This window comes from Lolium rigidum, chromosome 3, assembly GCF_022539505.1.
Source record: "Lolium rigidum isolate FL_2022 chromosome 3, APGP_CSIRO_Lrig_0.1, whole genome shotgun sequence".
In the NCBI taxonomy this organism is placed as follows: domain Eukaryota; kingdom Viridiplantae; phylum Streptophyta; class Magnoliopsida; order Poales; family Poaceae; genus Lolium; species Lolium rigidum.
Genome location: NC_061510.1, coordinates 356827360 through 356851606, shown reverse-complemented (window position 1 = coordinate 356851606; position 24247 = coordinate 356827360). Strand labels below are relative to the sequence as shown.

The 24247-nt window shown below is 43.7% G+C and overlaps 1 protein-coding gene across 1 annotated transcript; it reads left to right on the top strand.

Annotated features, from left to right (window-relative positions):
- Positions 1 to 22330: 22330 nt before the first annotated feature.
- On the top strand, positions 22331 to 22928 carry LOC124697275. The gene is made up of 3 exons (XM_047229890.1): positions 22331 to 22554; positions 22653 to 22741; positions 22864 to 22928. Exons 1-3 carry the CDS (start codon positions 22331 to 22333, stop codon positions 22926 to 22928), a joined length of 378 nt encoding a protein of 125 aa, XP_047085846.1.
- Positions 22929 to 24247: the final 1319 nt, after the last annotated feature.

Here is a 24247-nt window from a genome sequence, read left to right as displayed (position 1 = left end):
AAACCCAAAAACCCTAATCCATAATCCCTAATTAAACCCTAAACGTACACCTTAAACACTCTAAACACTAAAACCTAAACCCTAGACCCTAAACCCTAAACACTAAACCCTAATACCTAAACCCTAAACACTAAACACTAAACCCTTAACCCTAAACCCTAAACATTAAACCCTAAACACTAAACCCTAAACCCTAAACACTAAACCATAAACCCTAAACCCTAACTTTAACCCTAACCCCTAGCTAACCCTAAACCCTAAACCCTAATTAAACACTACATATATAGGCCAACAACACTTAATTGCGCGGGTGCCTCTAATAATGTGTGTGCGCACTCGATCGATGTTCCCTAAACCTTAAACCATAAAACCCTAAAACCCTAATCCCTAATCCCTAAACACCCTAAACACTAAACCCTAAACCCTAAACACTAAACCCTAAACCCTAAACACTAAACCCTAAACCCTAAACCCTAAATACTAAACCCTAGACCCTAAACCCTAATTAACCCTAATCCTAACCCTAACCCCTAGCTAACCCTAAACCCTAAACCATAATTAAACCCTACATATATAGGCCAACGACACTTAATTGCGCATCAAGCAGGCGGCCAACTAATTAGCGCTGATAAATTAATTAACTTGAATTTTGACAATAAGTTCTCTCGAATGAAAACACATTTGATTAAGTTGCCTCATAATATATATATAATTAGTGTGCATGCGCGCATGGCATACCTTGCATATCATTCGTGCATATATTTTAATATATATTTGAACATATTCTTGGGGATTTCAATCTCTCTCTCTCGATCTATATATCGTTGGTGGCCAAAAAACACACAGATATACGCATGCACTTTATGCGCAAAGGCGCGGGTGCCTCTAATAATGTGTGTGCACACTCGATCGATGATCCCTAAACCTTAAACCATAAAACCCTAAATCCCTAATCCCTAAACACCCTAAACACTAAACCATAAACCCTAAACACTAAACCCTAAACCCTAAACACTAAACCCTAAATCCTAAACCCTAAACACTAAACCCTAAACCTTAAACACTAAACCCTAAACCCTAGACCCTAAACCCTAATTAACCCTAACCCTAACCCTAACCCCTAGGTAGCTAACCCTAAACCCTAAACCCTAATTAAACAATACATATATAGCCCAACGACACTTAATTGCGCATCAAGCAGGCGACCAACTAATTAGCGCTGATAAATTAATTAACTTGAATTTTGATAAGTTCTCTCGAATGAAAACACATTTGATTAAGTTGCCTCGTAATATATATATAATTAGTGTGCATGCGCGCATGGCATACCTTGCATATCATTCGTGCATATATTTCAATATATATTTGAACATATTCTTGGGGATATATATATATATATATATTTCAATCTCTCTCTCTCGATCTATATATCGTTGGTGGCCAAAAAACACACTTATATACGCATGCACTTTATGCGCAAAGGCGCGGGTGCCTCTAATAATGTGTGTGCACTCGATCGATGATCCCTAAACCTTAAACCCTAAAAACCTAATCCCTAATCCCTAATTAAACCCTAAACGTACACCCTAAACACCGTAAACACTAAACCCTAAACCCTTGACCCTAAACCATAAACACTAAACCCTAAACCCTAAACACTAAACCCTAAACCCTAAACACTAAACCCTAAACACTAAACCCTAAACCCTAACCCCTAGCAAACCCTAAACCTAACCCTAATCCCTAGCTAACCCTAAACCCTAATTAAACCCTACATATATAGGCCAACAACACTTAATTGCGCGGGTGCCTCTAATAATGTGTGTGCGCACTCGATCGATGGTCCCTAAACCTTAAACCATAAAACCCTAATCCTTAATCCCTAATCCCTAAACACCCTAAACACTAAACCCTAAACCCTAAACACTAAACCCTAAACCCTAAACACTAAACCCTAAAACCTAAACCCTAAACACTAAACCGTAAACCCTAAAGACTAAACCCTAAACTCTAGACCCTAAACCCTAATTAACCCTAACCCTAACCCTAACCCCTAGGTAGCTAAACCTAAACCCTAAACCCTAATTAAACCCTAAATATATAGGCCAACGACACTTAATTGCACATCAAGCAGGCGACCAACTAATTAGCGCTGATAAATTAATTAACTTGAATTTTGACAAGTTCTCGAATGAAAAACACGTACATTTGATTAAGTTGCCTCACAATATATATATAACTAGTGTGCATGCATGGCATACCATGCATTCATGCATATATATATTTTAATATATATTTGAACATATTCTTGGGGATTTCAATCTCTCTCTCTCTCTCTCTCGATCTTTATATCGTTTGTGGCAAAAAAACACACACATACGCATGCACTTTATGCGCAAAAGGCGCGGGTGCCTCTAATAATGTGTGTGCGCACTCGATTGATGATCCCTAAACCTTAAACCATAAAACCCTAAAACCCTAATCCCTAATCCCTAAACACCCTAAACACCCTAAACACTAAACGCTAAACAATTAATGTTTGCAAATGGCGTTGTCAAAATTTATGTACAAATGATTTCTTTCCATCCAAAGTGCATAAAATGGGAGTTTTAATGAAGAAAGTACAAATAAAACAGCTCAACATGCCTCCACACCCCGATTTTCACATGAAGTAGAGCATATTTAAAGGATAATTCCAGAGTTTTACTATTTTTCAAGCAAGTTTGCTAATTCCCCCCACTCACATGACTTAATGTCGATTTAACGAATAGGGCGAATTTAAACTACATGGGCGAGTTTGAATTGTGCACGCGGCAAAGGGAACCGCCTATTCCTCAACCTTGTGCACGGAAAATTACACATGCAACTCCATTAAACACCACCTACCGACCTTAATTATTACCCCGGCGGCCCGGCCGCATGACCCTCCACCCACCCCTACACAACTTATCCCCGTCCGTGCGAAGAGCTTCCCCTCCCCGTCCCGTCCGTGCGAAGAGCTTCCCCTCCCCGTCCCGTCCGTGCGAAGAAGAAGCTTCCCCTTCCCGTCGTTGTTCTCGAGACGCACCATCGGTCAAGTTGATCCATGGTAGGGCTGCTATCTCTAGCTCAATCATGCATCGGGCAAGACGGCCTAACGATTTATATTTTCTTGATGCTGCTAAAAAAATCGTCAGTATGCTCGAACTAATTGGCAAATATAGTTTTTTGCTCGATTTGTCCTCGATCAATTTGTTCATTTGCGTGGGCATATAGAGTCAGTTCTGCACTAGATCCCTTAATTTGCTGAAATGCCATGGCAGAGTTTTGTACACGATCTGTTTACTAAAATGTCGATGGGCATTTTTTGTTTTGTACTCGACATGATTGTTGAAATGCATAATCATCTAGTATAGTTTTGTACTAGATGGATATACATTTCCTACTTCGCCTTAAATTAATCACCAACCATTGTATCTCATAATTAAACAGATGGACAAAACTTGGATACTGCATGGACACTTATGTTCCCCTTCATATATAAATGGTGTTCAACCCTTTATGGGGTTTATTAGAGCTCATGAAGGTCACAACCTGGACGTGTATTGCCCGCGCTGCACATGTATGAATGGTGAGAAGAGGCCTCACCATGTAGTGTAAGATCATTTACACATTTTTGGGATGGACCGCACATATGTTTGGTGGGTTTATCATGGTGAACCATATAATGATCCTTCAGCGGGAGAAGCAGATCTTGCTCACACTGTATGTGTGCTGGCATATGTAGTTAATTATTTATATTGATGCTGACGCTGTTTCGATCAATAGTTTGCATTGCTGTGCAAGGTTCTTTACTCAAATTTAACTTGTTGCAGATGGATGGACGGGAAGGAGAGAAAAAGCGCTTGCTTCAGGAAACGGGTTTCAGCTCTGGGACATGTGTTGTGCTAGATGAGAAGGTAAATATGTAAAACGACATTTGTTCAGGTTGCATCCCTTAGATGTTTGTCTAATCGGTTGATGTACTAATTGCAGAAGCATAGAGTTGAAGAGGTCTCTCAGTTTGATGGGAGATTTGAAGATGAATCTCGGTTTGATGCACCTGTGGATGGTATTGATGACGAGCCTTTCATAGACGAAGGTCCTGCACCTGAGATTATCCATCCTACAGAGGAGGCCGTGGACCGAGTACACAGCTTTGCGTTGAAGTGGATGCACGCCCGGAGATCATCAGGGGCGTCCGGGTAGTCTCAAGACCACCCAGCCCTGATGCACATGTGGATGGTACTGATGACGAGCCTTTCATAGACGAAGGTCCCGCACCTAAGATTATCCAGCCTACAGAAGGAGGCCGTGGACCGAGTACACAGCTTTGCGTTGAAGTGGATGCACGCCCGGAGATCATCAGGGGCGTCCCGGTAGTCTCAGGACCACCCAGCCCTGATGCAAAATGTTGAGCTACTTTATGATTCGTACTCTTATGTTCTGGTGCTGTAGTATGTACTATCTTTGTTATGATTTGTACGCCTTTGGCGCTAGAACTATAATTAAGCATTCAATGGATGATCGCGTTGCAAAATTTGACACCCACAGAATCAGTTCATCGTATGAGTAGTAGCACAATTACTTCTACAGCGAGTCCTGCCAGCGCATTAATTGGTAGCATGAAACAATTTTAGGTACTCCACTCTGATTCATATTAATTGACTCAATTTTGTCTAGATATGGATGTATCTAGATGCATTTGTTAACTAGACTAACAAACTTGAGTCAGTTAATATGAATTGGTGTAAACCGCCCAAGTCCTCGAGCAGCTAGTTTATTGACTCTGGACTCCAAGCCTCTCGCGGCAAGCCATCGACGAAGCTTTGACCAGATCTTGGCCCGCATTTTTTTGCGAATAGCAAAGCTTTGACCAGTTCCTCTCGGGATACAGCACGCCGGTGAGCTTGCACGGTTGCCATGAGCACTTTCCGGTGGAACTTCCTTCGCAGCGCCCTCAAGCCGCCGCTGCGAGACAGCACGCAGTGCCTCGAGGTGGACGGAACGGACGAACTCGGGATCTCAAGGCGGGGGGTCCGCCTCGTCCGGGAACGATCTCCAGCGGGTTAACGAGGACATGCATGGCAGCCAGGGGATTTGGGGTTTTTTGTTGTTGTTTGAGTTTGGGATTTGGGGTTTTTCGGATAGGGGAGGAGGAACCGAGGAAGAGGAAGGAACAGCCCGTGTGCTTGGCGCGTGGCGGTGTGCTTGAATTTCGAATTTTTGTGAAATGTTTCATGTCCCCGCTATAATTAGGGGGTTTTCTTGACGCACCAATGCGTCCCGCCGGGCAGCTTCAAGTGAATTTGGGGTGCCACACTATGGGCCCCAGTTTCAGTGAGACATGTAATGACTAGTCACATCAGTAAGTTCACTGTGTAATAAAATATGTTACCCCTCCCCTTTATGTAGCCCCCTTCTCTCCCGATCGAGTGCCGACGACCGACGGATACAAGCCGCTAGCTCGATCCCCTCCTTTCGCCTCCACCGTCCAGGCATCCAGCTTGGAGGGGCAAGCTGCATCTAGACCAAGCGGATTAGGTAGTACTAGTAATGTTCTTTCCTTTCTCGAGATCGGTTCTTTTTTCCTCACCTCGATATCTTGCGCATCTATTTCCTATTCTGGGCGAAGGGGTGTCTTTCTGGTCACCCTCGCGCTGGGAGTGATTGATGGGGGTGGGGGCGGGGGCTACCTTTACTTGGATTGGGGTGTTCTTCCTTTATTTGTCAACATTTGCAACCTTTGTAGTTTCTGCTGATCCTTGATACGTCTCAAACGTATCTATAATTTCTTATGTTCCATGCTAGTTTTATGACAATACCTACATGTTTTGTTCACACTTTATATCGTTTTGATGCGTTTTCCGGAACTAACCTATTGACGAGATGCCGAAGTGCCAGTTCCTGTTTTCTGCTATTTTTGGTTTCAGAAATCCTAGTAAGGAAATATTCTCGGAATTGGACGAAATCAACGCCCAGCATCTTAGAATTCCACGAAGCTTCCAGAACACCCGAGAGCAACCAGAGGAGAGCCCTGGGGGGCCCACACGCCAGGCCGGCGCGGCCCAGGCCCTGGCCGCGCCGCCCTATTGTGTGGCTACCTCGTCAGCCTTCCGACTCCGCCTCTTCGCCTATTTAAAGGTCCCTGACCTAAATCTTCGATACGGGAAAAGCCACGGTACGATAAACCTTCCAGAGCCGCCGCCATCGCGAAGCCAAGATCTGGGGGACAGGAGTCTCTGTTCCGGCACGCCGCCGGGACGGGGAAGTGCCCCCGGAAGGCTCCTCCATCGACACCACCGCCATCTTCATCAACGCTGTTGTCTCCCATGAGGAGGGAGTAGTTCTCCATCGAGGCTAAGGGCTGTACCGGTAGCTATGTGGTTAATCTCTCTCCTATGTACTTCAATACAATGATCTCATGAGCTGCCTTACATGATTGAGATTCATATGAGCTTTGTATCACTATTAGTCTATGTGCTACTCTTGTGATGTTATTAAAGTAGTCTATTCCTCCTTCACGGTGTAATGGTGACAGTGTGTGCATCGTGTAGTACTTAGCGTAGGTTATGATCATAATCTCTTGTAGGTTATGGAGTTAATTATTACTATGATAGTATTGATGTGATTCATTCCCCCTTCATAGTCTAAAGGTGACAGTGTGTATGCTATGTTAGTACTCGGTTTAAATTGCAAAGATCTATTATGCTCTAAAGGTTACTTAAATATGAATGCTGAATGTTGTGGAGCTTGTTAACTCCGGCTTGAGGGAGCTCTTGTAGCCCTACACAACGAATGGTGTTCATTATCAAACAAGAGTATATGTAGCACAAAGGAAGAGAACTTATTTATTTATGTGATCAATGTTGAGAGTGTCCACTAGTGAAAGTATGATCCCTAGGCCTTGTTTCCAAATACTGCAATCATCGCTTGTTTACTGTGTTACTGCATCTTTACTTCCTGCAATATTACTACCATCAACTGCACGCCAGCAAGCACTTTTCTGGCGCCGTTACTACTGCTCATATTCATTCATACCACTTGTATTTCACTATCTCTTCGCCGAACTAGTGCACCTATACATCTGACAAGTGTATTAGGTGTGTTGGGGACACAAGAGACTTCTTGTATCGTGATTGCAGGGTTGCTTGAGAGGGATATCTTTGACCTCTTCCTCCCTGAGTTCGATAAACCTTGGGTGATCCACTTAAGGGAAACTTGCTGCTGTTCTACAAATCTCTGCTCTTGGAGGCCCAACACTGTCTACAAGAATAGAAGCACCCGTAGACATCAATCCTCACTGTATCTTTTGTCAGCTTGTACAGGAAAGGAAAGACCTCGGTGGTGGTGGGGGGCAATGGAGCGTAAGGCCACCACGCATGTGGGCAGTTGGCTGAGCCTGAGCTGCGTCCCCAGCCCCGCAAAGCAGGTACTCTGTTTGCTTATCCACTCTGTCTGTCTGCATCCTCAATCTGTTCCTGTTCTGGAAGATGCTTAAAGTAGCACATGTCTTCAGCTGTTTGTGCGTAAAGCCTCTGTGACACCATGCTCTATATTCTCTGTATCAGGTTGGTACCTCCAGGTTCCGTGTTGAGGCTATGGGGAACGAGAATAGCGCCCACCCTGCTGCAGGAGCATGGCCCGATCTGCAGCACAAGAAGCGAAATGCCATCGCCGAGCGAGGCGGGGACCGCCCAGGGGTAATTTTTTTAACCAACTTACCATGATGTAGTGTGAATCTGATACTCCCTCAGATGCAAATTAATTGACTCAACTATCTGTAGATACGGATGTATCTAGATGTGTTTTAGCTCTAGATACTACTACCTCCATCCCAAAGCTTAGGGCTTATATTATTTTTAGAAAGTCAAACTATACCATGTTTGACTAAGCTTTTACCAAAAATCATTAACATGCAAAATACAAAATTAATATCATTAAATAGGTTGTGAAATATATTTTCCTACGGTATCTACACAATATTATATTTGTTGATAGATTGTTCTAAAATTTTGGTCAAACTTTACTTGTTTTGATTTCTCAAAAATAAATAAGCCTTAAGCTTTGGGATGGAGGTATCCACTATATGCATCAGTCTATCTCATACAGTAATTCAATATCACTGCTGAGGTTTGCCTTTTGTTTTGCTATTCATATGCAGACTGAAACTTTAGGGCCTTTACTCAAAAGGAAGATCAAAACTGCGGCTGATCAGGCTGCCAGTATGTTGATGCTGCCCCCATCTTCTAAATGCCTCTACAAGCACAAGGCCACGCGCCAGCTGGGTGGTGATCTTTTAATGAATATGTTATATTTTCTTAATCCACGAAACATGCCTTGATTTTTGTCTGTTTATTGTCGGTTTTTTCTAATGCTTGCCAAAAGTTTACAACAACAACAACAACAACCAAGCCTTTCAGTCCCAAACAAGTTGGGGTAGGCTAGAGTTGAAACCCATAAGATCTCGAAGCCAAAAGTTTAGAAACACCAAATTCGTTTGCTTACAATCATCATACAGTAATGTTCATCTACTCTCCAGTTCCCCTAACCCAACAAAACATGATGTTAATTACGATTTTTAGATTAAAAGAGCACCATTAGGCGGTGTTAATTACGACTTTGAGATCAAAATGTCATTTGCAATTGCTAATTACAATTTTGAGACAAATGATTAGTTTAACCTCGATCTGTTCTGCTCTCCATTTTTCCCAACCGAACAAAAATGTAACCATTCCATTCCTCTGAAATGGAACCATTCCATTCCATTCCACGCTGTTTCGGAACCGAACACACCCTTGCATTGTTGTGAACTCGTTATCCATACACAGCCATACCCTTCCACTTACATCCAGCACTATATGCATCGATCCGTCTCAGAGTCATTCAATATCACTGCTGAGATCTGTTCCCATTCTTATGCATGCTGAAACTGTTGCGCCTTTACTCAAGTGGATGCAAAATGAGGCTGATGAGGCTGCTGTGAGGACGATGGTGCCGGCACCATCTTCCGAAAACCTCTACAAGCACGAGGCCATGGGCCAGCTGGGTGGTGACCTTTTAATGAATCTGGTATATTTTCTTAATCCACATACATGATCTTATTATTATCTGTTTAATTACTGTTGGCTTTGCCTAATGCTTACCAAAAGTTCAGAAACACTGTGTTTGCTTACAATTATCATACACTAATTTTTCACTTTTCAGTCTGTCTCATCCAGTATATAAACTATTGAGTTCCGTTGGCTTCTTTTGTAATCATTTGATTGTTGTCAACTGTTGTCTATGCAAAACTCTATTCTTCCACTTACATCCCGCACTATTTGCATCAGTCTATTGATACGTCTCCAACGTATCTATAATTTCTGATGTTCCATGCTAGTTTTATGACAATACCTACATGTTTTGTTCATACTTTATATCATTTTGATGCATTTTCCGGGACTAACCTATTAACAAGATGCCGAAGTGCCAGTTCCTGTTTTCTGCTGTTTTTGGTTTTAAAATCTTACACAGGAAATATTCTCGGAATTGGACGAACAAAAGCCCACGGCCCTATTTTCCACGGAGGGTTCCAGAACATCGAAGGAGAGTCGGAGGCGGCCAGCAGGGGCCCCACACCACCTGGCGGCGCGGCCAAGAGGGGGGGCGCGCCCCCCTAGGGTGTGGGCCCCTCGGGACTCCACCGACATCGCCCCTTCGCCTATATATTCTCTCCGTCGTGAAAACACTAAATCATACAGTCATATTCCACGAAGAGTTCCGTAGCCGCCGCCATCGCGAAGACAAGTTTCGGGGGATAGAAGTCTCTGTTCCGGCACGCCGCCGGGACGGGGAATTGCCCCCGAAGTCATCTCCATCGACACCACCGCCATCTTCATCGCCGTTGCTGTCTCCCATGATGAGGAGGGAGTAGTTCTCCCCCGAGACTGAGGGCTCTACCGGTAGCTATGTGGTTCATCTCTCTCTCCCATGGTGTGATCTTTATGAATATGTAGATGTTACTCTTGTCTATTATGCACTCTAGAGGTTACTTTAATATGAACTCCGGATGTTGTGGAGCTTGTTTACTCCGGCTTGAGGTGTGCTCTTGTAGCCCTACACAATGAATGGTGTTTGTTATCCAACAAGAGAGTGTTTGAGAGTAGCACTTATTTGTTCATCTATTTGATCATAGGCTTTGCAATCTAGATGTCATATGCTATTCAAGTGTTTTATTATGTGAACTTTGGAGTTACTGTGACCTCGGTGTAATGGTGAAAGTGTGTGCGCCGTGTGTAACTCCCTTATGAATTGTGGTGTGTTAGTACCTCCTATGAATGCTCACGGTGACGAGTGTGGGGTGTTTATTAGTACTTGGGAATACGCCTTTGAGGTGTGCTTTTGCACACTTGCCCAATGAATTTGAGTTCTTTATCCAACAGGAGAGTAGTATGATGAAGTGCTTATATTTGTGTTCAATTATGATTGCAATGTTGAGAGTGGCCACTAGTGAAAGTAGGATCCCTAGGCCTTGTTTCCAAATACTGCAAACATCGCTTATTTACTGTTTTACTGCATCTTTACTTCCTGCAATATTTACTTCAGATCGCAATTACCATTTACCACCATCTATACCACCTGCGTTTTAATATCTCTTCGCCGAACTAGTGCACCTATACATCTGACAAGTGTATTAGGTGTGTTGGGGACACAAGAGACTTCTTGTATCTTAATTGCAGGGTTGCTTGAGAGGGATATCTCTGACCTCTACGTCCCTGAGTTCGATAAACCTTGGGTGATCCACTTAAGGGAAACTTGCTGCTGTTCTACAAACCTCTGCTCTTGGAGGCCCAACACTGTCTATAGGAATAGAAGCATGCGTAGACATCATCTATCTCATAGATTTATTAAATATCAATGATGAGTTCTGTTGCTATTCATATGCAGGATGAAGCTTCTGTGCCTCTACTCAAATGGATAAAAAATGATCCTGATGAGGCTGCTGTGAAGATGATGGTGCCGCCACCATCTTCTGAAAACCTCCTCAAGCACAAGGCCACGGGCCAGCTGGGTGGTATCCTTTTCAGTAAGCAGGTATATTTTCTTAATCCTCATACATGATTTGATTTGTCTGTTTATTGCCGGCTTTGTCTAATGCTTACCAATAGTTCAGAAACACACACAACCCTATTCTTCCACTTACAAACAACACTATATGCATCAGTCTCTCATAGATTCATTTTATATATCACTGCTGATGTCTTCTTCAATTTTCATATGCAGACTGAAACTGCTAAGTCTTCATTGGTCAAAAGGATTGCAACTGCTGCTGATGAGGCATCTACAGAGGCTGCCACCAAGTTACTGTCAGCCCCACCTTCTGGATGCTTATATAAGCTCAAGTCCAAGGACCAGCCGGGCCGTAACCATCCAAGGGTTTGTGTGTATTTTCTTAAGCCAGATATACATGCCATGATTTATGTCTGATATTATCACCGGCTCTGTCTAATGCTTTCTGGAATTCGGAAACGCCAAATTAGCATGCTTATATTCATCATACACTAAATTTTGATCTGTTCGAGTTTGTAACATAGTGTTATGCACTCGCTTGTCAACATTTGCATTGCTCTGAACTACGCACTTTACACAACCTAATTCTTCCACTTACATTCAGCGCTACGCACCAGTAGTACCTCTCATGTTTCCTTCATCATCCCGATGCCGAGCTTGCGGGAATATGGCGGGCTGATGGCGTGTAACTCACACGTTCGTTGGGAACCCCAAGAGGAAGGTATGATGCGCACAGCAGCAAGTTTTCCCTCAGAAAGAAACCAAGGTTTATCGAACCAGGAGGAGCCAAGAAGCACGTTGAAGGTTGATGGCGGCGGGATGTAGTGCGGCGCAACACCAGGGATTCCGGCGCCAACGTGGAACCTGCACAACACAACCAAAGTACTTTGCCCCAACGAAACAGTGAGGTTGTCAATCTCACCGGCTTGCTATAACAAAGGATTAACCGTATTGTGTGGAAGATGATTGTTTGCAAGAAAACAGTAAAACAAGTATTGCAGCAGATTTGTATTTCAGTATAAAAGAATGGACCGGGGTCCACAGTTCACTAGAGGTGTCTCTCCCATAAGATAAAAGCATGTTGGGTGAACAAATTACAGTCGGGCAATTGACAGAGAGGTCGGGCACATACATGTCATGATAAGTATAGTGAGATTTAATTGGGCATTACGACAAAGTACATAGACCGCCATCCAGCATGCATCTATGCCTAAAAAGTCCACCTTCAGGTTATCATCCGAACCCCTTCCAGTATTAAGTTGCTAACAACAGACAATTGCATTAAGTATGGTGCGCAATGTAATCAACAACTACATCCTCGGACATAGCATCAATGTTTTATCCCTAGTGGCAACAGACACATCCACAACCTTAGAACTTTCACGTCACCGTCCCGGATATCAATGGAGGCATGAACCCACTATCGAGCATAAATACTCCCTCTTGGAGTTAAGAGCAAAAACTTGGCCGAGCCTCTACTAATAACGGAGAGCATGCAAGATCATAAACAACACATAGGTAATAACTTGATAATTAACATAACATAGTATTCTCTATCCATCGGATCCCGACAAACACAACATATAGCATTACAGATAGATGATCTTGATCATGTTAGGTAGCTCACAAGATCCAACAATGAAGCACAATGAGGAGAAGAAAACCATCTAGCTACTGCTATGGACCCATAGTCCAGGGGTGAACTACTCACTCATCACTCCGGAGGCGACCATGGCGGTGTAGAGTCCTCCGGGAGATGAATCCCCTCTCCGGCAGGGTGCCGGAGGAGATCTCCAGAATCCCCCGAGATGGGATTGGCGGCGGCGGCGTCTCAGTAAGGTTTTCCGTATCGTGGCTCTCGGTACTGGGGGTTTCGCGACGGAGGCTTTAAGTAGGCGGAAGGGCAACGCGGGGGCCACACGAGGGCCCCACACCATAGGTCGGCGCGGCCAGGGCCTGGGCCGCGCCGCCCTATTGTGGTGGCGCCTCGTGGCCCCACTTCGACTCCTCTTCGGTCTTCTGGAAGCTTCGTGGCAAAATAGGACCACGGGCGTTGATTTCGTCCAATTCCGAGAATATTTCGTTACTAGGATTTCTGAAACCAAAAACAGCGAGAAAACAGACAAGCGGCTCTTCGGCATCTTGTTAATAGGTTAGTTCCAGAAAATGCACGAATATGACATAAAGTGTGCATAAAACATGTAGATATCATCAATAATGTGGCATGGAACATAAGAAATTATCGATACGTCGGAGACGTATCACGGGCCCATGTACATACCCCGCATATAACACCTCCTATGGCTCTATCTACCTTTCTAATAACTCCTTCATAGAGTTACAAGTATGTATTCTCAGTGGTTTAGCATGAATTGGCATATAGTAAAGTCTTGTTTTTAGTCTTCCTGCTTCTTACATTAGTATCAATTTTCACTCGCAGATCGTACCTTGTGAACTTCGTCCAATGATTAACCAGATGTGTCCGCATGAAGGGTCTTTCACTATGCATGGCAATGGCAAATTGATGAAAACCTACACGGTCTATGAGGTGTATGTCTACAAGACGTAGGCCATCACATATTTGTATGGACATGATTGGAGAAAGTTTGATTTTGACTACGGTCTAAAGAAGGGCGACGAGCTGAGGATCATAAACTCAAACGGGCAGATATACGTAACTGCTTACAGAGTTGGAGACACTTCCAAATATATAATATGTAACTTTTTTGTACTCATATCCTTTGATTACTGCATTCTGAGCAGTTGTTCTAAACCATTCCCTCTGTTCTAACTTGCTGGGTTTAACATGATCAAAGCTGCAGATCCCCTGATGGAACAGGAGCGGATGTCACAAAGGGCACCCACACCAGCACTAGCACCGGCTTCCCACTCTCCTGCATCAGCACCGGTTCCTGTACCAGCTCCGTTTCTGCATCTACCCAGCAGGCCCCTACATCGGCATTGGTTCCTGTAGAGGCCACATATACTACACCCGCCCGGCAGGCTCCCGCATCGACGACGGCTCCTCTAGCTGCACCGTTCATCGCACCTGCCCAACAGTCTCCTGCATCAGCACCGGTTCCTCTAGAGGCACCGTTTACTGCACCTACCTAGCAGTCTCCTGCATCAGCACTAGCTCGTGTACCAGCCCAGGCTCCTGCACCTGCCCCAGCCAGATCACCGAGGTCTCAGCTCATTGTTGTGGCCACCCGTGTGGTGACCAAGACGCATCTGAAGGTTATGTTCGTGACTATATGACATCATAACTGCTCTTATCTTGATGTCTTCTATGCTCAAAGTCTCACATGGTTCAGTCTTCAGTGCATTGGTGCCATTGACTAATTTTTGGTGGTATCTCTTGCTTTGAATCAGAAATTTCCTAAAAGTATCTCCAAGGATCTCAATGCTGGCCGAAGGGGCAAGATATCCCTCGTCATGGAGAGTGAAGGTCTCACCATGGAGGGATGGTACTCCGTCAGTCCCACAGATGGCCGCTTGGCTGTTACTTCCAGGTGGAAAAAGTTCATTGACGGTGCCAAACTTTGCATTGGATCAAAGTTGAAGGTCAAGATCTTTCGATGCCGCTGTGACATGTTGGTCATAAAGTGTGCGGTTGTCTAGTTCTGTTGTCCCATGAGCCCTTAGCATGTTTGTAGTTATACTTATATAAGGTTATCTTATCTGAACTGCTAATTAATTGTATGGGTGGTAAAACTCTGGCAATCTTTTGCTCTTAGCAAGTATGTATGTATGATCAGCTATTATGATAACTAATGTTTGTGTTTATCTTAATTTGCATTTCCATTTTAGAAAAAAACTTAATTTCTATTTTGGCTGACCTGTTAGAGAACTATCAGATTGAATCCGCAACATGATTCAAATAGATTCATTACACCGAGCCACATGTCTTGACCTTGCTATACACTACTTCCATTAATTAGTGTAAGAAGGCTGACCTGAGCTGCCTGAACCACGGCAGATTCGAATCCACCTTAGCTATCTAGAAATACAACCTTTGCAGAAAGAGGATTTGCAGTACGGGGAGGCTGACATTGGGGACCCATGATCCAGCAGCGTCGTCAACGTTTTAAAGGCGGCAGGAGATCGAAACAAAAAATAAGACAAAAATCAGTTGGTAACATAGTTTTAAAAACCGGACCGGACTGGCGGTCCGACCGGAAAAAACCATAACCAGCACCTCCACCGGTCTATTAGGCGCACTGGACCGGACAAGGAAGCGAACCGGAAGTTTTACGGTCGAACCGCCGGTTTTGACCCGAACCAATAAAAACCGGAAGCCGGTCCAACCGTTCAGAAGAAATTAATTTGTATGCGCGTGAGCGGAAAAAGAAATCGCGGGCGCTGGGAGTCGAACCTAGGTCGTGGAGGCTAAGCGCATGAGCGTCTCCTGAACGTGCTAACCACAATTCCATCCTACTTTCACGACTATATAACGGAAGCTATCATATTTGAGACAATATTTCTCTATTATATAACTAATAATAAGAATTAAGTTTTAATTACCGGTCTAGCTGTTGAACCAAGTGAACCAGCGGTTGGATCAGTGAACCATGAACCGAGAGCCTCGCCGGTTCAGTGACCTGTCCGGTTTTTAAAACTATGGTTGGTAAACAAAATCCAAGAAATGACACATTTACCTTTCTGAGAGGATGACATGCGGGGCCCATGAGGCAGTAGCATCCTCAACTATTCCAAGGCGGCAAGGGATCAAAAGAAAAAAAAGGAAATAGCCAGAAATTAATTAGGGTCAAAAATAAATCTATCAAAGGAAACTTTTATTGTTCATAGAGGATGACATGTGGGACCGACCTACCAGCTGCGTCGTCATCGTTTCTAAGGGGGCAGGGGATCAAAAGAAAAAGGCAAATAGCTAGAAATTAGGGGTAAAAAATAAATCCAACAAAGGAAACTTTTATTGTTCATAGAGGATGACATGCGGGACCCATGAGCCAGCAGCTTCCTCAACGTTTCAAAGTCGGCATCAGATCGAAAGAAAAAGGGAAGTGACCAAATATCAGGAGCCAAAAATAATCCAAGAAAAGAAATTTTATTGTACATAGAGGATGACATGCGGGTCCCATTTTGCAGCAGCGGTCTCAACGTTTCCAAGGCGGCACAGGACCAAAAGAAAAATGAAGTAGCCAGAAATCGGGGGTGAAAAAAATCCAAGAAAAGAAAGATTTCAATTGGGCTGCATCTGGACATCTGGGCCTTCGAACTATCATGCTGGGCCTTTTGAATCGTACAATTTCAGCCCACTCCAAAACAGGAAAGTTCTGATTTTTCTATAAAAAAACAAGAAAGTCCTATGCTTTGCAAAAACAAAAAAACAAGGAGATTCAACATATAAGTTTGTTTATGTAAAAATAAAGATTTAATTTATCCGTTTGCAATAGCTCAGAGCGCAATACACTATTTATTGTCTGCAAAATAATCAAGATATCACATGTTTCTTGTACGGGGAGGCTGACATCGGGGACCCATGAGCCAGCAGCGTCGTCAACGTTTTAAAGGCGGCAGAGGATGGAAAGGAAAAATAAACCAAAAATCTGTTGGTAAAAAATCCAAGAAAAGAAACATTTTCGTTCTGAGAGGATGACATGCGGGACCCATGAGGTAGCAGCATCCTCAGCGTTTATTTTTCATAGAGGCTGACATGTGGGACCCGTGAGACAGCATCGTCCTCAACGTTTTAAAGGCGGTAGGAGATCGAAAGAAAAAATAAGCCAAAAATCATTTGGTAAATAAAATCCAAGAAAAGAAACATTTACCGTTCTGAGAGGATGACATGCGGGACCCATGAGGCAGCAGCATCCTCAACGATTCCAAGGCGGCAGGGGATCAAAAGAAAAAAAAGGAAATAAGCAGAAATTAATTAGGGGTTCAAAATAAATCCATCAAAAGAAACTTTATTGTACATAGAGGATGACATGCGGGTCCCATTTAGCAGCAGTGGTCTCAACGTTTCAAATGCGGCTTGAGATCAAAAGAAAAAGAAAGTTGATTGTACATAGAGGATGACATGCGGGTCCCATGAGTCAGCAGCTTACTCAACGTTTCCAAGGCGACAGGGGATCAAAAGAAAAAGGAAATAGCCAAAAATCAGAGGGTGAAAAAAATCCAAGAAAATAAACTTTTATAGCACATAGAGGATGACATGCGGGTCCCATGAGCCAGCAGGTTCCTCAACGTTTCAAACGTGGCATGAGATCGAAAGAAAAAGGAAAGTGACCAAATATCAGGAGCCAAAAATAATTCAAGAAAAGAAACTTGATTGTACATACAGGGTGACATGCGGGTTCCATTTAGCAGCAGCGGTATCACCGTTTGAGAGGCGGCACGGGATCGAAAGAAAAAGGCAAGTGACCAAATATGAGGTGCCAAAAAAAATCCAAGAAAAGAAAGTTTTATAGTACATAGAGGATGACATGCGGGTCCCATTTAGCAGCAGCGGTATCACCGTTTGAGAGGCGGCAGGGGATCGAAAGAAAAAGGCAAGTGACCAAATATGAGGAGCCAAAAAAATCCAAGAAAAGAAAGTTTTATAGTACATCGAGGATGACATGCGGGTCCCATTTAGCAGCAGCGGTATCACCATTTGAGAGGCGGCAGGGGATCGAAAGAAAAAGGCAAGTGACTAAATATGAGGTGCCAAAAAAATCGAAGAAAAGAAAGTTTTATAGTACATAGATGATGACATCCAGGTCCACTTAGCAGCAGCGGTATCACCGTTTGAGAGGCGGCAGAGGATCGAAAGAAAAAGGCAAGTGACCAATATGAGGTGCCAAAAAAAACTCCAAGAAAAGAAAGTTGATTGCACATAGAGGATGACATGCGGGTCCCATTTAGCAGCAGCGGTCTCAACGTTTCCAAGGCGGCACAGGATCAAAAGAAAAAGAAAGTATCCAGAAATCAGGGGGTAAAAAAATCCAAGAATAGAAAGAATTTTGGTTCATAGAGGATGACATGTGGGACCCATGATCCTGCATCGTAAACGGCTCGATCGGAGAGCGTTGAACGAGATGGCGCGATCGAGAAAAAAACAATGCTAGAGAGGCTGCCATCTGGGCCCTACATCCCTGGGCGGTGCGGATTTGCGTTGACTCGGCCGACGAACCCGAGAATTCGAGATGCACCACGTCCCGGGCCACCATAGGAGACGTTTTGGCCGTTTTCGTCGGGCTAGGTGGTCTCAAAAACGAGAAAAAAAAAGTTTTGACATGCACAACGGAGAGACCAAAAATCGTCGGCCATGGTGCACCGGCAACCACGGCGCGACTTCAACTTCGTCGGCCATGGCAACTTTTCTTGTAGTGATTGTCACCTCCACGGTACCCCTGCTGATTACGACCCACATTGCCACGGCTGTTGTCATAGCCGCGTCCATGGTAGCTGTCCTGGCCACGGTACTCGTAGCCTCCTCCACCGCGCTGAGCATACCGAGGCTGGTCATAGCCTCCTCCTCCACGGGAGTGGTCTTGATAGCCACCACGTCCACCACCGCGACCATCACGACCACGTCCACGACCTCCACGAGTCGCGGCATTGACAGAAGAACCCTCGCATGGAACACGGCCCTCGATCCGGGCTTCAGCACCAAGAAACATCAAGTACAACTCGACACTCAGATCCTTCTGTGCCTTGATCAATGAATTGATAGACGCCACCAATCTGTCACACTCTTCATCCAGACCGGCCAAGACATATGAGATAATGTCATCCGTGTCCAGAGGTTTGCCGGCAGTCGTCATCTCATCAGCCAAGCTCTTGATCTGACCAAAATAGACTGCGCCGGTCTTGTTCTCCTCGCGGGTCTGATTCAGCCTCGTGCGAATATTCACCACACGGGATCTGCACTGCGATGAAAACATCTCCGTCACAGCGCTTCAGACATCCTTCACCGTCGTGTGTCGAACCATCTAGACGAGCACTTCCCTTGACATATTCCTGACAAGGTAACCCATCACATACTGGTCTTGAGCAACCCAGCGTGCATACTCCGGGTTGGGGATCGAAACCTCCACACTGTCTCCATCCTTCGCCTTGATCTCCTTCTCTGGCTTTTTCACCGTCCCATCGAGGTAGCCAAAAAGCTGGGCTCCACGAATGTTCGGGAGGATCTGAGCCTGCCAGAGGAGATAATTGTCGGCGTTGAGCTTCTCCGTGACGGTGGTTGTGAGGGCACCACCACCACCTGACGAGGAGGACGACGAAGCTTGCATCATGGCGTCGGCGGCGCTAGGGTTATCGGAAGAGGGGCTTTGATACCATGTGAATTGTTATGGGATGTGTTAAACCCTAACCGGGCCGCATGTGGTGTTTATATATCATGGACAAATACAGTGGGTCCACCTTGGTATACAAGGGGTACATATACAGGAGAATACAAGATCTATACAGCTACATATACAGGTAGTTTAACACTAGCATCCTAGTTTGATATTGACACGATGCTCAATGTTCGTGGTGCCGCCCAGTATGATGGTTTGATCTCTCAACAATTAATTCAGTCCATATAAAACGATTTAAATTCCATACAAAACTTCACAAATTCAGCACACGTTCATGATTTCTATAACTAATGTATCAATATTTTTTTAAGAAATGGGGAAACCCAAGATGCACATGTCAACTTTTTATTAAAGAATTTTGAGTACCAAATTATTATATTTCATTGATCATATAAGGTCGATATAAAAATCAACCATATAAAGAAAAACTCATGTATCAACTTGACAACTGTCAAACTACTAGTATGTCGCCACCCAGCCCAGCTTATATATCATGTGCGACCATCAATAACCGGTTGCACCCATCAGGAAAAGGAAAGCCCATAGTTGATCCTATGCGTAGCCGTACGGATAACCTGCAAAAAGTTTGAAACTCCAGCCTTGTTTAAAATAGTGTTATTCCTACATTTCCATATCGACCAACATAAAGCATAAACTCCAATGCGTATTCTTTCTTTAGTTTTCTTATTGATTCCATTCAACCAATTCCCAAACATATTTTTGATATTGGTGGGCGGAGGAATGTTGTAGGTAAAGAATATAATGCCCCACACAATTTTTGCAAACGTCCATGAGAGAAAAAGATATCATTTTTCTCCTTAGAGTCACGAAAACAACATTTTTGACACCCACCCCATTTTCTCTTTGCTAAGTTATCCGTTGTGAGTGAATTTTTTTTATCGAGGAACCACATGTAAACTTTTATCTTGAGAGGTAGTTTGAGTTTCCATAAATATTTAGTAGGGAAATTACTATGCTCATTCATCAAAACCTCATACATAGATTGAACTGTGAAGACACCAGATGCACTTAATTTCCATACAAAGCTATTAGGTTCTTCGGACGGGTTAACCACCATAAGGCGTTCACAAAAGATATATCCACACAACCCATTAAGCTGGTGTAAGTGTTCTCCTAAATCCAACATTTAGAGGAACATGTGATAGGATAGAATGAACGAAAACATCTTTCCCGTTGCACTATATTATCTAAAGAGGGATATTGATTAGCTAGAGACGTGTCTCCTAGCTAAATATCTTCCCAAAATCTAATGGTCCTACCATTACCTATTTGAAAGAACCTATACTAAAAATTCTTATTTTATCTGCCCAAGACCTTTCTAAAAATGGTGAATCTGTTGGTTTAACTTGAACTTGAGATAAGGTTTTGTTTCGAAGATACTTATTATGTAGCAACTCCCCCCCCCCCTGATCTTTTGGTCTACGGATTATGTTTCATTTTGTTAGTCGGTATTTCTTTTTGTTGTCATCCTTTTGCCTAAAGAATCTAGTTATAAAGAAATCCAAACATTTCCTCATCTCTTTTGGTATCTCTACGAAGGATAGCATAAATATCGGCAAACTCGTCAGAACAGAATTTATGAACACAAGCCTATCTCCATATGATATTAGCTTGCCCTGCCAGCATCCAAGCTTCCTTTCGAAGCAACTTTCTACTGGATTCCATTCTAAATTCTCAGTTTTCTATAGTGTATTGGTACCCCAAGATACATGAAAGGAAGTGCCGCTGGTTCACAACCAAAAATTTGTTTGTAGAGTTGTTCCTCTTCGTCTTCTCTTCCAAAACAAAAAAAATCTCATTTTTTGAAAATTAATCTTTAGCCTGGATACTTGCTCAAATGTGCACAAGATTAATTTCATGTTCACTATATATATTTGTTGAATATAAATACATTATCTAGTTTTTTTTACCAGTTCGAACTTTTGATTCAATTGGCTAGTACAACAATCTTTCATGGTAAGAGCTAAGAGGTCTCAAGTGAAGACCCTGCTCACGCGGTTTTAAAACCAAAAAGAAAAAGATTTCGTGGCCTGCACCGAACCCACGCTAAAGACTAAAATAGCCTAGACGTAAGGGGGAGTGCCTAGTCTCTTTCCGTCAGTTTGAACTTTTTATTCGATTGGCTAGTGCATCAATCATTCAATATTTACTATGTTAAATGGCTAAATGTGGTGCCCAATGCATGGTTGGGTGGTACATCGTACGCGCCCGCATTGCACGGGGGTAGAATCAACATAGTTGTACTTAGGCCTACTTCGGATTTTACTATGGGCGTATTTGGTGTAATTCGGGTTTCAGCGCAATTGTAGTCTGGAGTATTTAAGATTTCGCTTTAGTTGTACTTTTAGATACTACTTCGATATTTCGAAGCACCGCACATGTAGGCGTGCTGGAACTACACCTAAAACACCGCTCTACATGCGACACACGGTTGAAGTTCACAAAGATCTGCCTTTTTTCTAGTATGCCTCAATTCTCCATGTAAAGTTTGTATATATGTCCAGAAAAAGATGCAAATTTTGTATCGCAAAAAATCGTGGCCCCTAGCAATTGGCATTGAGGCTGCTTTACCGGCCAAAATCTGGAAGTATCCAGTTCAAAATAAAATATTGAAGCGTCACCGTCTTAAAACCTCACAAAGAAAATGGAACGAGGGGCGCACGCGTCCCTATCATCTTCTGGAACGAACACGTCTCAATACTGCTTTGCTCTGCACATGCAACGAGTCGCGGTGCCACAGGCCTACTCTCACACCCCGTCCAATACTGGCGCGTGTAGGCAGTCCACCGATCCTTCGAGGCCGTCTCCCTACGTGCTCTCTCCCGACATACGCATCGAATTTCCTACGGCCCGACCGCTAGCTTATAACCTCCCTCCGGTAGAAAGCTGCGAGGTCACCGCCGTCATCAGACGAGCTATTTCCTCCCATGTACTCTCTTCGTCTGCCTACCGTCGGCACCAGACTCGGCTTCGTGCTTGGCAGGTTAGGCGGGGGCGGCGCGGCGCACGGAGGGAGGAGGAGCGTCTCGGCGACGTCGAGCGCCGCCGCACCGGTGCCAGGCGACCAGGGCGTCGGCATGGACCCGGCCAAGCAGCCGCCGCCCCACGCGCCGGAGGACAAGAACCGCGACGACAAGCATACGGCGAAAGGGTAAAATCTGCTTCTCACGACGAGCTTCTCTCCTTTCCTTGCGACATACTCCTACAACGACAAGATCTTGACGGTGCCGTCGCTGTGTGGTGGCGCAGGGACGTGATGACGGACTCGTTCGGGGAGGGGTACTCGACGAGGGCGGACGAGGAAGGCTTCGGCGGGGTCTACGGACAGAACGACCCTGGTACGCACGCACCCACCTTTTTGTTGTTGTCAAATTTTAAATTTTTTTGAAAAAAACTTCAAGATTTGCATCCATGAAGAAGGTGGGTGCGAGTGGTGAAATTGATTGGGATTTTTGTGCAGAGCATGACACCTCCCAGGGATCGGAGGCGAAGCAGAAGCAGGACAACGACAAGCATGCGACCTAAGCTAGGGTGGACACGTACGTCACAGCAATAATCATTAAGGTAATCGCGATTTGAGCTACTCCGTCTACTAATTATTTCATGGGAACTAAGATGCTGCTTTTTTCGATGATGACTAAGATGTTCCTACACCTAACTACCATAGTTCATACAAGTACCCACTTATCATGTGAAATAATTAATAAAGTTTAGTTTGTGCAGAGCTTGGTCTAAAACCTTAAAGTATGCCATGTGTATATGTTATAACTTATGGTGTAACCTCGAGCTGGTTGATGGTTTCTTTAATTCAAATCTAGACTTATTTCAAGCCTCTCATTTTATTACTTAATAATAACAATACCGTTCAGTTTATCTTGAGAGTTACTTCTATGGTGTTATAACTAAATTTATTTACTAATGTAATATGAAAAATAGTCACCACCAAAGTTGCATGGTAATGACAACGTTCACAAAGTTGTTTATGTTTATTTAACCCAACTGATTTTCGATATGTTTGAGAATTAGGGAATGTTTCTATGTTTGAGAATTAGGGAATGTTTGGTTCCGGCCACAAATTGGTTTTGGCAGCCACAAAAGTGTGCTGACGAATTGAGCGCCACGAAGTATGGTGAATTTTAGCAAAAAGTTCAATCTATGATTATTAGGCCATATGGATAATAAAGTATAATGCTAAAATATGGCGAGAACTAAATACATAATAAATTGTTGAATCTTTGTGTTGACGAGTTGTGGTCAGAAACCAAACAGATCTCGTTTTATGCCAAATATGGAATTGCCTTAATAATGATGTTTTCATAACATTAATTTTTCAATTTCTACAGATAATTTATAGTTGCGCTCTGGATATTTGCATGGTACATGGTCTATGCTACACGTGTTGAGGTGCCAGATTCACTGGTCTCCAGATGAAGCCACTTGGAGACAGCCGCCGAACTTTGCTCAATAATACCGATGGTGGTGTAGTGTAGCAATAGGCTATTTTATGCAATGGAACATGTGATCAGTTGCGCCATTTGGGTGGGTTGATACTTCGCAATAAAGATGGTGTTTGTTGCGCCATTTAGTCGGGTTGATTGTGTGCATCACCTGATGCAAAGGGAGAAAAATTATTATATGCAATTTTGTTTTACTCTCTAATTTCGCTCATTCGGCGATGTCTTGGAATACAGAAAAAAACAAAGTAGGTGATATTACATTGTTAGGAGGAAATCCGATAAGAAGGAGGTAGAGTTGGGTGGAGGACGGAGTGGTATTTAAATTTGTGCTCAATTTTAGATCTTTAAACTGATGAATATGATCAGGAGCACGTAAACATAAAAATG